This window comes from Mustela erminea, chromosome 1 (assembly GCF_009829155.1).
Source record: "Mustela erminea isolate mMusErm1 chromosome 1, mMusErm1.Pri, whole genome shotgun sequence".
Taxonomy (NCBI): domain Eukaryota; kingdom Metazoa; phylum Chordata; class Mammalia; order Carnivora; family Mustelidae; genus Mustela; species Mustela erminea.
The window spans coordinates 171,803,404-171,819,337 of NC_045614.1; the positions used below are offsets into that span (position 1 = coordinate 171,803,404).

General features: G+C 36.7%; 2 protein-coding genes across 44 annotated transcripts in view; one reads left to right on the top strand and one right to left on the bottom strand.

The window, feature by feature from the left end:
• ABI3BP (ABI family member 3 binding protein) overlaps positions 1-3,145 on the top strand; it is a 256,296-nt gene extending 253,151 nt beyond the window's left edge. For all 36 annotated transcript variants that reach the window (XM_032350780.1, XM_032350494.1, XM_032350563.1 and 33 more), the window contains 2 exons: positions 587-709; positions 1,930-3,145. In XM_032350780.1, the coding sequence (XP_032206671.1) occupies positions 587-709; positions 1,930-2,045 (239 nt within the window). In that variant the 3' untranslated portion in view covers positions 2,046-3,145. The remainder of the gene's footprint in view (positions 1-586; positions 710-1,929) is intronic.
• Positions 1-15,934, bottom strand: part of TFG (trafficking from ER to golgi regulator) — an 84,520-nt gene that overhangs the window by 47,750 nt on the left and 20,836 nt on the right. For 2 of the 8 annotated variants that reach the window (XM_032350834.1, XM_032350844.1), the window contains exons 6-7: positions 14,330-14,470; positions 7,682-7,780 (exon numbers count right to left, since the gene is read on the bottom strand). In XM_032350834.1, the coding sequence (XP_032206725.1) occupies positions 7,682-7,780; positions 14,330-14,470 (240 nt within the window). Of the gene's footprint in view, positions 1-3,471; positions 4,287-5,058; positions 5,100-7,681; positions 7,781-14,329; positions 14,471-15,934 lie in introns of those variants that run through there. The other 6 variants (XM_032350864.1, XM_032350855.1, XM_032350824.1 and 3 more) reach the window with 6 other exon arrangements.

Here is a 15,934-nt window from a genome sequence, read left to right on the forward strand (position 1 = left end):
GAAAGAAAATGTTTGAGTGGAAGCTTCTTTAGTTAGAATGGCCTCTCTGAAAAGCTAAGGTTTATGCTAAGTAGAAAACGATGAGAAGGAACCACCCCAGCAAAACTCTAGGGATGAAGGACTAGAGGTAGAGAGGAGAAAAAGCAATGGCCCTGCTGGAACATGCCTGGCCAGGGCCACCGGTGTGGCTGAGGCTTCGGAAGAAGAGGGGCAGCCAGGCAGACAGGTGTAGAATCCTGTGGGACTTTAACACCAGGTAAGGATTTGGGGATTTCTTTTGAATATACTAGGAGTGTGCAGGGGGGGATTTATGAAGAGTAACATCTGAGCTGCATTTTAAAAAGATGTCTGATCTTTGGGAGGAGTGGAGGGATAAGGGAGTAAGACAGAGAGAAAGGAGTAAAAGCAGTGGTGGCAGCTGAAGACTTCCAGTGTTCAGTCAAGAGACACTGGTGGGCTCAACTAGGGTGAAGGGGGGAAAAAGTAAAAATAGAAAAGACTATCAGAAAAAACTGGAATATTTCAGAATTATCCTCTATCAAAGATAGTAACACTTCACAATGCTTTATAATTTCTCGCTCCTTAGGAAAATTTTATAACATAGGCGATCAGAGAGGCCATGGAGAAGACCACTGCCAGTTTGTGGACTCGTTTTTAGATGGACGCACAGGACAGCAACTCAGTTCTGACCAGTTACCCACCAAAGAAGGTATGTTTTCTGAGCCTCCTCCTAAGCAAGGGGATTTTTCAAATTAACACAGAAAGAATTCAAGCTAAGGAAAACAATCACTTTAAAAATAATTCTATAGTACTACTGGTCTAATTATCTGACTAGGAAAAAAAAAAAAAAAACTTCATGTAAGACCTTAATAGAAGTTTCTCAACTTTCCTACCAGTCCTTAAGACTTGATTCCTTAGAGTTAGAGAAATTCCACAGACCTCTACAGACATTCCATTTCAAGAAAACTTCACTTTGCAAAAACAGCTATAGAAGAGTAGTGTTTCCCAACCTTAAATCACTCCTGTATTACCTTATACGTACACAGAGCACATAGCCATTTTTTAATTCCCTTATTATTTGCCACATGAATATAATTAAAGTCAAACAATTCTGGTGAGTAATGAATAACCACTGTAACTTGCTAAAGACATATTAGCACTAAGCTGCTCCATGAGGATTTAAAAAATACTGAAAATTTAATCCTTAGCCAGGCAGGGCAGGAGAGAATAAATTAAATGTCCATGTTACTCAGCAATCACTGAGAGGTTTCTGCATTATTTGACTAGTCTTTTCAGCAACATGTTTTGTTACAGAGCACTTAAGTCCCCTTTTATTATGGTTGGTGTTTATATCTGTGAACCCAATTAACAGAAAGTTGAAAGTGCTGCCACTCAGGCATTGGATATAAAATATACTGTAAATTGTGTACACTGCCAAAACATTTTACATCTGTAGCAAAAATTTAAATCATTTATTGTAGAGTCCTTGAAGGAAGATTTCACCTAAGTTTAATTATCAGAAATTTAGCATTCCTGCCATTGTAGTAACTAGCCCTTTACTTGGTCAGTTCTTCATAGACCATGACTAGTCCACACAGTGTAGATACCGAACGTGCTCAATCACACTCAAAACACAAACCAGCTCCCGACCCTGACTCCTGCCCCTTTTCAGCTTTGTCTCCCAGATGCTACCAACCAGCTCATTCCACCTCGTTAAGGCACAGGTCAGAGGAGTTTCAGGCACCCCTCATGTTTAGCTAGCCAGTAAAACCTCAGGGAGACACCAGGCTCTCTGTTTGGTATTCTCCATTTTCTAAAATACTTCACTTCACCTACAGTAACATTCAGTCATACAAGGACACCCTTCCATCTGTGAGTGGTGTGGGCAAAAATATAGCAGCTATTAAAATAAATTATTTTCCTTCTTAGGCTATTTCAGAGCAGTTCGCCAGGAACCTGTCCAATTTGGAGAAATAGGTGGTCACACCCAAATCAATTATGTCCAGTGGTATGAATGTGGGACCACAATTCCTGGAAAATGGTAGATGCTACAATCAGAATCAAAAGTGCCTTCTGTTTTATCATGGGAAAAAAATAATTGGAAACAGTATTTGTCACATTCATTTAAAGCTGTTATGTTTACTATGTATTAAAGTTTAATAGCAATAGTAGATGTTTATTAGAAATATTGCTGAGAATATTTATCAGGTTTTACAAAATCATTTTAAGAAAACAAGATATTGACATTAACAGAATAACATTTTTAGGGAAGCTGGCTCCCTACTCATGGTATTTTAAGAGATCATTTGTATATTATTTATCACTCTGTTGTAATGATGTTTTGAGATACTTTTATAACAAATTTAACATCAAAAACTAATATACTTTTTAAAAAAATATTTCCTTTTATTCAAGTGTATTCTTCTTACTGGTGAGTTAATGCCATAAATCTCAACTTGGTTTAACTTATTAGATCAAATTATCTTGAGCATTTGCATCTGGGGGGAATAAAGGTCCTAATATTCATGTTTATTTAAACTTTAAATTTTTAGCAATAACTAAATAGCTTTTCTGAAGCATTTCAATAGTTAACCATTCATGCCAATATACATTTCTTTAAATCTGTGCAAATTACTAAAAAGCCTGCTTGAATCATTATATTTGATTTCAGCTGCAAACCGAAGAGAATACCTGATCTGTTCAATTTCAAAATACACACTTTGTTCTTTCTCTACCCATAAATATGCTACAATGTCTGAATGTACTTTGTCAAACTACCCTTTAACCAGGGATTTGTCTTCATACTGTTAATAGAATTCTAATGAAGCTATACGTAGAGACTGAATGTGAAGTTTGAGCACAAATACCCCTACATTTTACAGGTGCTCCTGTTTTTAGACCTCTAGGAATGAATGTATCGGAGAATGTTTTCGTAATTTTGTCTAACTCAACCTGTAATGAAAATTTAAAAAAAAAAAAAAAGTCCTTCATTTGGGGAGGGACATGGGAATGCTGCATTGTTGCCCTCTTTCTGAAAGGACCTTTCCTCTGCTTACCCTTCAACATGCTTCAAGTTTATCAATGCTACATTTTGTATTTTTCAAGCAAGTATAAACTCTGCAATAAAGAGATGTAGTTTTTTTAAGACTGAGTTCTTCATTTCTGAATGATTCATCTCTATAAGGAACATCTCACAGTTATTCAGGATCTACGCAAAACCCCCTTGTAAGTGTTGTGTTTATATGTAATGTTAATTTGTCTCCCTCTGAAATCTATTTCAAAGAAGTTTCATTGTTTCAAACCAATGATTATTAAATGCATTTCTTTCAAAGGCAGGACAGAATTTCTTAGAACAGAAAACTCTTTTAAGTTAAAATGCCTATACTTCATTCTGAGACCAAACAGCAAAAAGAATTTCTATTTCTTCTTTTTCTCATGGAATTTAGTCATTAACATATACAAGACCACTACTGGATTCAATTATCTTTATTAACCTATTAATGTTACATTTTATACATAATACCTAGTTGTCTTCTCAAAGGGGTCTATTTTAGTACATCATGTTAATAAAAAGCCAAGTTAAGATGGCTAAACTTCAACCTAGCGTTTTAATATCCTCCAGACAAGGCAAGCTAGAAAGTCAATCATTTTACACACATCAGAGTAGTGTTCCAAAATAACTAGGCAGCTGCTACACTTTTAAGCAAGGGAAGAAAAAAATTTTTCATTTTGGTCTTTTTGTATTCCAGCAAATTATACTTTCAATTAACAGCAACAATGATACCATAAAAAATGCTCTGCTTTTTAAATTTCTGAACTTCAATACAAATTAAAATAGTAGTATTGGAGTCTTTTGGGAGGCAAATAGCTAGCAGCTACAGTCACCCATGTAGCTGAGCCTCTCTATCGATAACCAGGTCCAGGTTGGGTATAGCCCTGACCAAAGGGCGGGCGGGTGCGTGCATAAGGGTTAGGCCCACTGGGAGGTGGAGTCATAGTACTTCCAGGAGGTGGAGTAAAACCTGGTCTCGGTTGATAGGCCCCGGGTTGGCTTGGAGCCATTCCAGGTTGTGAGGCAGGGGCCACAGTGTAATTGGTAGGCTGAGAAGTTTGGGTAGTGTACGTTTGTGAAGGGTAACTGCTCGCCTGGTACTGCTGTGCTGGTTGAGCAGGCAGCTGCTGAGGTTGGCCAGCAAAGGCAGGAGCCGGTGCCTGGGAAGCTGGTTGCTGGCCATATCCCTGGAACTGCTGAGGTTGTTGGGGTCCAGTCTGCTGACTATAGCCTGCTGAAAAGGCAAAATAAAGTACATATAGATCTTATTTTTCTTTTGGTGAAAGGTTTTCCAGAGAATTAGTCTTACTGTTATGGACCAAAAAAGATGAGAAATTTAAACTCATTCCTAAGTATTCATAGAACAAGTAGGGTAATATATAGTCCATCATATAATATTACTTCAAAACCAAGTAGTATCAAAAAAAGGTTATTTCTAAACAATTTTTAAACCCTCTAATCTAAATTGAAACCACTATATATTTCTTCATTACAAATGTTTCTAGACTACATAATCCCTAAGAGCAAATACCTGTTCTACCATAATTCCTACTGTAGAATAGATGCTCAAATGATAAATGCAGGAATTAATGTAAAGCTAGTCATTAACCTGGTGTAGAGGGGAGGCCTACTTAACAGCTGTACCAAGTAAAAACACATTGAGACAATGAATATTTTTAAATGAAGCAATGATACTACAAATACATCTTATTGTGCTAATGAGATGCTTTTAGGTTCACTCACTCTATAAAAACCAAGCCATTTAAGAATGAACATTATGTACCCACTTTCACAATCCTTAAATTCTTTTAGATTTGGTATCTGATGTTTTGCCTTTATAACTCAGAATTATGACTTAGTAGTAACAGCATAACACATAAAAAGCACATGATATTGCCCCACAATATCAACATCTATATGCATTATTTACTAGGATTTTTTTTTTTAATTTTTTTTAAGAACAAGTCTGCTTCACTAAAATCTTTTATCTCTACCATGAAACACACCTGCAGCTACTTGCAATGAAACCTCTCCAATGACTGGAATCCTGTCAGCATTAAATACCAGATACATAAGAAAATAATTAAAATATGTACAACCCTGCATTTAAATTAAAAAAAAAGGATTGAATGAATTTGAGTATATTCTGAACTCACCTTGAACCTGGGTTCAAAATTTACTCATGAAAGAAACCTTTCTGACATAGTCCATGAGTAAAACTGGAAAAGCAGAGGGAAACTGCCAAACCAACAGTGTCAAAAATGGTCCAATGTTACCACCACCACTTACAGTCTCTCCAAGCAGAGTATTTAGTTGACTATTTCCACATCTCCCAATCAAATTCAAGTTAATAGGACTAATGGGATCAGAAATACAAAGATGATGATTTGAAAACTAAATTTTACTCGAGTGAAGACGCTGACTAAAATCATTAAGAACAAGCTTAACTTTTAATAAGTAAATCAAGCATCTAAGGCATTTTACTTACGGTAGCATCCAAATACTGAAGTCAATTCATGATAAAATCTTGAATGTCATACAACTTCTCCTATCCTCTACATAAAATTTATTTGCTTCATTTTTTTAACTGTAAGTTTTTGAAGAAACAAAACAACTCAGCTTTTACACTGAAAATGTCTATACAAATTAAGACTCTGAGCAAAATACTGCTGCCATTTCATCCTGGCAGCTAAAATCCAGACTAGCTTTTTAACTGAGGCTGGGACAACCAAATCCTTAATTATTTCTCAACAGAGGGAATAACTCCTACGGGCCTAATGCCATTTCATTAGCAACCTACTACTCTTTGATCATAATGTGGCAGTGCTTCTATTATGTGTACAGCCCCACCCTCTCCCTTGAAAAACAACTTTGAAGAACAACAAAAATCTCAAGAAATGGAAATTATGTGATTTTTTAAAAAAATTAATGAATAGTGTAGGACAAGGGACCAGATGATCCACAAAGTCTAAAATACTTACTATGTAGCCTTTTATGGCAGGTAAGTCTGCTACCACTGCCCTAGGCTGGACAATGCAGAATGATATTAATTAAGAGCAAAGTCAAATACACCGACTCTGAGCTCCCCCACTGAATGGCTGCATGTCCTTCATGTGTCACAACCTTTCTGAACCCGTTACAACTGCCTCATTTTTAAAATGAGTGGGCTAGACAAGTACTAAAAGTTCTCAACCCTGCCTACACTTTAGAATGACCTACAATGCTTTTAAAATATCAAAGCCCCAGTCCCATTCCTAACCAATTGAAACAAAATGTCTGGGAGTAGCGCCTAGGCACCTTGAACTTTCAAAAAAAGCTCTCCAGGTGATTCTGAAGCACAGAGGGAGTTGAAATCCCCTGGATTAGAATGATGACTAAGTCTTTCAGCTCTGATATCTATTATTTCTACAAATTTTATAATTTATAACACTCTGACTTTAAAGGACTGCAAACCTAAAATAATCCTAATATCATAATCCAAGCTTAAATTCATCCCACCTATTTTACATAATTAAAAACTAACAGCTATAGGTTAAATCATTCTATAGCAAATACAATCCATATGAAAACTGCTACATGCGCTAAAACATGTCCAAACTTCAATTAAAGATGTAATTTTATGGACTTGTGCAGAAGTCATGACACTTTTTTTGGACAGCCTGAGAGTAAATATTCTAGGTTTTGTGGGCCACACAGTCTCAGCTGCAACTACTCAGCTCTGCCACGACAGAGCAACAGACAGCACAGAAATGAACAGGTGTAGATGTGTTCCAGTAAAACTGAATTCACAAAAACTGGTGACATGCCATATTTGGTCCATGACTATAGTTTGCTAATTCCTGCTCTCGTTGAACTATAAAACTCTGTAAGACAGAATTTTAGGCAAGATTCAACTTAGATAAATTATTTTTAATTATATGAACTTTTGATACTTAAATCTTTGGCTGTAAAACATGAGTTAAACATGAACTCCCTCTCTGATACAACAAGTATCAAGTGATCTGATTTATAATGAGTACAGTCAAAGCTACACTAGAGATTTCATATTTAAATATAGATAATCTTCAGTGGACAGAAGGTAAAAGAAAATACCCAGAATGCCTACATTCAATATTCTTAGCTGCCCGGATTACATTTGACACAAGTTTATTTTTTTGGCCTATTTTTGTATTCCCACATACTCCTGGAGATTTAAAAACCTAAGTAGCATAATTTAGTTCTTATTTATTAAGACTGCCTTTTCATGTATGAGGAAAATGTTAATATTTTTACAATACAATGGAATTACATGTGACATACAGTGGTTGAAAAAATCTTGCATTTTTGCTGTTCTGAGTCACCCAAGAGGTAAGTAGATCGTATCAGTATAAGATAGCTTGTGTTACAAATGTTTTCAAACTGTAAGTTATTAAAAAATCATCTACTGTGACTGTTGACTGAAATGCTAACAAATATTAATACAAAACTTTAAAAATAAACAAATGTATTTCCTCCCACAAAGAAATACTTAACACCTCCTATGACAATGTAAGTACTACAAATCAAGGAGTTAAGAGGAAAGGATCAAAGTGTAATGAGTACAGAAACAGCTCACATCGAATGAGTCACCTCCCTCTGGACCGCGCTCACCTGAATACTGAATCCCGTACTGCTGCGGCGGCTGAGGCGGCGCCTGCGGGGGCTGGGCCCCGTAGCCAGCCTGCTGCGGGTACTGCTGGTACATCGGACCTAAAAAAGACAAGACAAGGGAAAGAAGTAGTTTCATTTGGCAGAGAGAAATATTTTTAAAGCACATTTAATTCTCTCCCTACCCAAACACATAAATACACTCAGCAGCAAGACCCAAGGATGTGTCTGTTCCCACTGAAGCGCTGCAAAACAAAGAACAAACAACTGAACAGACGCAGCTGCTGTGCTGTGGACCGACTGCAGGGAACTCGGCAGCAGCAGCGTGGTCACTCAAAAATTCCAGAGAAACAAAAGCTTTCAAACCCCACTGCCAACAGACAGGTACTGCTTATGTTCTGTAAAAATCAATCAAGTCACGGGACGCCTGGGTGGCTCAGTTGGTTGGACGACTGCCTTCGGCTCAGGTCATGATCCCGGAGTCCTGGGATCGGGTCCCGCATCGGGCTCCCAGCTCCATGCGGAGTCTGCTTCTCCCTCTGACCTTCTCCTTGCTCATGCTCTCTCTCACTGTCCCTCTCTCAAATAAATAAAAATAAAATCTTTAAAAAAAAAAAAATCAATCAAGTCAAAAATCAAGAAATAAAAATCTGAGGAAAGGAACAAATACAACTGATAGCTCCTACATCTCTCCCTAAACACTGTATTTATTCTAAAGGTTTTAACCTTTGTTACAATATGAACAGACTCTGGTAACAAGGAACTATGAGACATCTTTCATGGCCGACCTCAAAGACACCTGTAGCATCTGACAACAGTGTGCTTTTCCATCATCTGAACGGCCTCGCCCATCATGTGAAACCTGATAAAGTCTGAATGTTCCCTCACTGTACACTTATTGAGCATGGCAGACCTGTTTAAGACTGGGAATGTATACTGGAAAATGAGAGTCCTGTTTGGGGGTCAGGTGATCACAGTTCCTACAGAAAAACCTTTGGACACTGTTACCACTTGCGTGCTTTCTAAACAACCAAGGATTTATTGGTCCACATCTTTCTCATCTCTACTACTTTATTCTTGTCCTGACAGTGGATTCAGCTAGATCTAATACCTAGACTAGCAATAAAACTTGCATTCTAATAGCTAGCTAATATTTAAATCTTCAATTATACACTGGCTAATTCTTTCATAAATATTCAAACTACCTGCTGTTTAAAAGATTATGCATAAATAGCCTATTTCTGGCAGAAAGGGACAAGTGAAAAAGTCCCATTATCTTAGTGCCACCACTCAAACTGAAGTACCACAGGCAGCTAGCACTCACAGCCTGAAATCAAGGGACAGAGCTCACTCTACTGGGCTCCCCACTCAGCCCTATATACTGCGGCACTGAATGAGATATGCCCGTATTTACAGCCAGCTTTGTTCCTAGCAAGCAGTTGTCTGCTTTTTATGATAGAAATAAAATCTACTTAAATATATATATGTATAAATATATATAATAAATCTACTTAAATATATATATGTGTATATATATATATATATACACACACACACACACACACACTTAACTATTCTTTTCCCAAATACAACAATAAAAAAACTGACAGAAGTTTCTTAAATGCTTTCCTAATGGTTTAAGACCTACAGAGAGCACAAAAGGTAGCACAGGAGTTAACTACCTTGGAAGATACCACTTTAATGTTAGATTGTAGTTCATAACTAAATTTCAGAACAAAAGTAATCAGAATCTGGTACAGAAATATAATCAAAAGGGAAAAATATATACAACAGTATGAGAATAGGTTCTAATTCTGAGAAACCAAAATGATTACCTCTACAGTACAAAAATGAGGAAAGAACAGAACAGGTAGTAAGTACATGGCAGTGGGGGTAGTAAACCTTACTAGCAATCCCTATTGTAGGTATAGAAAAATTAAGCAATTTACCTGGGGTCAATGCAGCTAATATGAACCCTCACTGGAATGCAGACAAAACTCTACAGCTTTAGTTCAAAAGAAGTTCTGTATACATTATCTCATTTAATATAAATATTAACTTAAGTATCATCAAAAAAGCTGAGATTAAGGCTCCATGTAATAGGCTGTTGTCATTAGTGATTTTACAGCCTAATTGTTTTCCTCAATAAAAACTGACAGGTAATACTAACTATTCTTAAAGCAAGCACATATTCTATTTTTTTCCTAAGCTCCTATAAACCCATTACGAAAATGCCACCTCTGGGGTTAAAGGTTTCAGGTTTATTACTATCTCTACACAAAGTATTCCTTTTATTTACGTCATTCAAGTCCAAAACAGACACTGTCACAATATGCTAAAAGTGTAATTAAGAAGTCTGTGTGTTTACGGAGGACACTGGGAGAAGGAGATGAGAAATGAGTAGGGGGAATCGGAAGGGGAGACGAACCATGAGAGACTATGGACTCTGAGAAACAAATTGAGGGTTTTAGGGGGGAGGGGGGTAGGTTGGGTGAGCCTGGTAGTGGGTATTAAGGAGGGCATGTATTGCATGGAACACTGGGTGTGATGCATAAACAAAGAATCTTGAACACTGAAAAAAATAAATTGATAAGATTACAAAAAAAGAAGTCCATTTAGTTGTAAAAGCAGAGGAGTAACTTCACATACTCATAAGAAGAGAGCTAAGGAAAAGAGAAGAGAGCTAAGGGATAGATTATTAAGTGAAAAAGCAAGGTAGAGACATAGTTTAGAGTAAGTTGTGTTTTGAGTAATATATACGTGTGTGTGTGTGTGTGTGTGTGTGTGTGTGTTTTATGAATTATATTTTCAGGAAGAATCACTAGAATAAAGTAAACATAATAAAAACTACTACCTAAGGGAAGAAAGAGACTAGGGTGAAGCAGAGAGTCTTTGTGAAACTCCTGGAACTGCATTTTGTTACGCAGAGTGGTACCAGCCTCTGGGATTAGCCCCTGCCCATCAGAACACTCGCACAAGACTCCTGCCCATGTATCCTTTTCATTTTTAGAAATGCAAGATTAACTTCAGAATACAAAAAGAGCAAAGAATAAGCCATAAACATATGAGCATTCACTGCCCTGTGTAATCTCCTCCTCGCACTCAATAGGGTTGACCTGCACATTAACAGAATATTGTAGAAATCATGACATTTCTGAGGACAGGTCATAAAAGACAGCTACCCTAACTCTCTCTTGCTCATTCATTTACTCTCTGGTGGAAAGCACCGTGGCATGAGGTCACCTAAGCAGCCTAGGAGAGGTCCCTGTAAGGAACGAAGCCTCCTGACGACTATGTGAAAGAGTCATCTTAGAAGTAAGTGCATCCTCTAGCTCAGAGTAAGGTTCCGAGGACTGCAATCTCAGGAGACTCGGAGACAAACCAAGCTGTTCCCAGATCCCTGACTCTTTCAAACTGCATGAGATAATAAATAAACGTTTGTAGTTTGAAGCATCTGTTTTGGGATAAATTGTTACACAGCAACAGATAATTAAAATACATAGTTTTTAACTTTGGAAACATGTAGTGATGACAGCTCCTGAAAAATAAAAGATACATACTCAAATGAAAAGTGTAAATCTAGTTATATTCCTGATGTGAACAAGCCATCGCTGTAATAGGTAATTATGAGACAATTAAGGAAATTCAAATACAGACTACTATGTAATGATAGTAGTCTGTATGATTAATAGTAGTAATGATTAAGAATCACTTAATTTTGTTAGATGTAATAGCACAGTTGTTATGTTAAAAGAAAGGCTTATCAGTACACATGCATACTGAAACAGTTGAGTGAAATAAGGTGTAGGACTGGATTTAAAATACCCCAGCAAGTTAAAAAAGGAGGACCGGGCAAGAAGGATAGATGGAAAAAGAAATCCCAGACATTGGTGAGTGCTGAGGCTGCATGATGGATGCACAAGTTCATTATTTTAGTTCCACTTCTGTTTAGGTTTCAAAACTTATGTAATAAACATGATTTTAAAAGACTCTTCAGATCATATTATCTTGTCACAGGATTTTACATATTTTAATTATATCCTTTTCACCTTTTTGGTTTGTCAAACAGCAATACCTCCTGGTCTCTGATGATTTTTTTAATGCTCTTCTCTGTGTCCTCAACACTTACTTCCATGTTTTTGGCAACTACTCAACTGCACATAGTTTTCCAGTAACAGAGGTACCTGCTTTACATGAAAAAGGATAATAATGTCCGCTTTGTTTCTTTTCATGATGCTCAACATTCTGTTAACCTTTTTAATCAAACATATTAAGATTTAAATCCTTGGGGGGGGGGGAGTTACAATTCCAAGATCCCTTTTATGGTATTTAAGTAAAATAATTCAGATTTGTTTTTAGATTATTTCGTATTCTATTCTAAGAGATTGTTATGTTAACCTATTATTAGTAATAGATTTTTGGTAAATATTCTATTCAAATTCTAACCAGTAGCTGATCTAACTGGTGATGATGTCAGGGACTCACTATATACCATATGTCAAAAAGTATTCATTAAAATAGTATATAATTTATCCTGTAAGTAACTGACATCTTAACCTAGAGCTGTGCTATCTAATACAACAGGCAGCAGCCACATATGGCCATTAAGCACCAAAATGCAGCTAGTCTTAACTAAACATCCTGTATGGGTGTTTGAAGTGTTTCTAAGTGGTGTCACACCCTAGATTTCCAATGTGCAGTACAAAAAATAGGATGCAAAACATTAATTTAAACTTCAAAAAAAAATTAAAAACTTCTTAATAATAATGACATGTTGATACACCAGATACTGCATTAAGTAAAATGTATAATTAACATTAGTTTTAGCTTTTTAAAAACTTTCTTACTGTGATAAATAAAAAAAAAAAAGTACTTATGACTTCCACTGTATTTCTTCTGGACAGCACTGCTCTACAGATTCTCCTCCCGAAAGCTACTGACTGACATCACCTACTAATAACTGTACAATTTTTATAGTGTATGTTAAACTAAAAAAAAAAAACAAAAAAAAAAACAAAAACAGTTTCAGCAAGGCACATAGTTAATGCCATCCTACAGGAATTCAGTGCATAGCAAACAGTGTTAACTTGATGCTTCCGGAAAAAGGAACCTGGTTGCTAGAGATCAGAGGTGGGATAGACAATATTTAAATTTCACTGTTCAACCTCTTATATTTTAAAATTTTTACCTATTTGAAAATAATTTTTAATTAAGATAAACACAATAAAATAATGTGAGACATTAAGAGAGAGCATTAAATCTCATTCCTTTATAAGTGAATAAGCAAACATTATTTGGTACAATTATCCTTCCAACTGTCATTCTGCAATAGTATATACTGCTTAAGATAGGATTAAAAAAAAAAAAAAAAAGAAATGATGTCAGTTCACCTGAAGTGAGGACATATTAAGATTAAAGTTCTTAGAAAAAATATTTATAATTCCAAGCCCCTTTTATGGAATTTAAGTAACAACTTAAGTCCCATCATATCCAAACTCTGCTTTGCCTCCGCTTCAGCCTACATCTGCTTCAGTTCCATTTATTCCGGTTTGGGCAGTTTCACCTTAATACAAAATGAAAACTATAAACTTGGTTGAGAAGAGGCTGAAGCAGTAAGACATTCCTCCCACCTACCAGCAAACTGCCACCTGCTAGACCCTAAGCCTAGAATTCATCCAGCAGGACGACTCTAAAATACAGCCACAGAATGATTAGGACTCTATTACGGAAGTGCTCGTTCATTTTAGACTATAAATTTTTTTTTAAATATGATTGATAAACTCAGTCACTTATTTCTGATGCTAAAAAAACACCATACCACCACTTGGTCCCTTTATAAAAATTAAAGCACCACCTGGTGTTTGTTTTAAAGTAGAAGAATGTATATAGTTTTTAAACTTCAGTGCCTGCTATACTGAGCTTGTGGCCTCTCAATCCCCTTCCACCATGGTAATGAGCCTTTTACCTGTTTAAATAGTGAGCTTTCAACTATATTTCAATCGGCACTAGAGACAGTCTTTTAAGTACCACTAGTTTTGTCTAATTTTGCTAATTGACAATGAGAGAACATTAAAACCCAGAGAGACTGAATTGCTCATCCAAGGACAGACACATCATTTAGAAAAAACAAGTTTGATTTAAAATACACTGCTATTTTTTTTTCCACAAAAGTCATATTGCTAATAGCACAAAAATTTAAAGGCTATTTATCTTACAAAAGAACTACATTTAAGTTATGCTCTACCTCTATTTTCAAAATCTTTCCAATTATAAAAATAATAAACATGCAAGAAGGGAAGGGATAAAGAAATAAAACAGCACCTTAAGTATTAGGCAAAATGAAATGCCACGTCAGTGGGTCACCTGTGGTCCCCTGGTTACCACTGACTGGTGACTGGTATGACTCCTTCCTGATCTTCTGCCGTGTATTTATATTCACATAAGCACTTTTTCGGGTTTTTTTTTCTTTTCAATAATCAGAAGCATACTGACTTTTAACCCAAAAGCATTCCATATCAGTAAATCAAAAATTTTTACAATCATATTCATAGCACGAATACTTATGTAAGCTCTTTACCATCACCGACAAGGCTGCCATAAACATCTCTGCACATTTACCTCCCCAAAGAGGTGCTCTTATTTCTATTTTACCTTCATTCTGACCTGCTTGTGTCTGAGCTCCTGTATACGGGGGCTGCTGTGGCTGAACTCCTGGCGGGTGAGCTGCAGAGGAGGAGGAAGCAATGCTGTCGGGTGTTCCTGAACGGTCTTCTGCAGGAGCACTGGGTGGCCCTAAACGGTCATGACAAGCCAGTTTAGTTTCTAATACAAGACCTTTCCACAGCAAGCTCAATTAATAAGTTTGCTTGAAAGATACTAAAAATGTAAGCATAACCACAAGTGCCGCTTTTTACAGTGTATGTGTATATACTTCGCTTTTTCCTTTGCTCCACTCTCTTAAGAATCCAAAACTACAACTGGAAACCCTTCCCTCTAAAGTGTAGACTATTATATTCCTAAGTCCTGAACTCCCCCTGCAAAAATCAAAACTCATCTCTGCAATACCACTATCCTCTACCTCAGGCCATCTAATTTATTTTGTAGATCAACCAAAAGTATTTCATTCTTCAGTGGGTCTCCATTGCCCATAATCAAGTTCAACCCTCCAGTTTAGTATTCAAGGGTCCAAACATTATATCTCACAATTCCTCCTCCTATAAGCCTCCTTCAGCTGAAACTAACCTATTCCCTACTCCCACAGTGTATTTTTTTCTCCCTCCATGTATCACTGTTCCCTACACTCCCATTTTCATGTTTTCTAAATTCGATGTTCTTTAAATCGCAGGTACTTACTCCAGTAAGCCTTTTTAACCCATGAATACTTTTTTCCACTTGTGAACTTCCATAAAGTATACTTTTATTATGACCCTTACAACTTCTACTTTGTATCTGTGAATAAGTCCCATCTTTCCCTTAGGTTATACAAGCTCTTTGGGCCAGGCTCCTTTCTGATTCTTTTTGTCTGCCTTTCAAAGACTACCTCTCAAATTCCTGGAGTCACTCAAATTCTTCTAAAGTAATGAACAAAGAAGTAAATGGATAAAGTTAGCTAGAGCTCCAATCCTGTGACAACGACGACACTCCAAAGACAACTATAGATAATGTTTATTCCTGTAAGTTCTCTCTATTGGGTAATACAGAAGAGTGGTTAAAAGCTCAGACTATGGAGCCAGACTGCCTAGGTTCAAATGCCAGTGTTGCCACTTAGTAGCTCTCAGATTCTAGACACACTATCTCTTTCTGTGCCTCAGTTTCCTCAACTGTACAAAGAAATAACCCACTTCTACTTCATTAAGGATCAGGAGCTAACAAGCGCTTATAGCAAATATTTATGAAAGTGATTATATCCTAAGAGCTTATGAAAGTGATGACCATTTAGTAAGTTCCCCATAGGGACTTGTTATTACTAGCTAAGTTCCCTGAGAGTAAACCTCTATCCTCTGCACTGGTGGATCCCAGAATTTAGCACTGTAGTAGGCAACTGTGTAGCTGGCCAATGGCAGTCCAGGTACTGATGAGAACTGAACTAGGCGAACAAACTGGTAATGCAAGAGAAACTGATGGGTTACCAGAGTAAAATGGCCAAGCGCACATGTTACTGATATTTACATAATGTACATACACACATCCAGTCTCCTACAAAAGACACTGCATTACTGACCTAAAACAGTACATTATTTTGATCCCTCTTTTCTC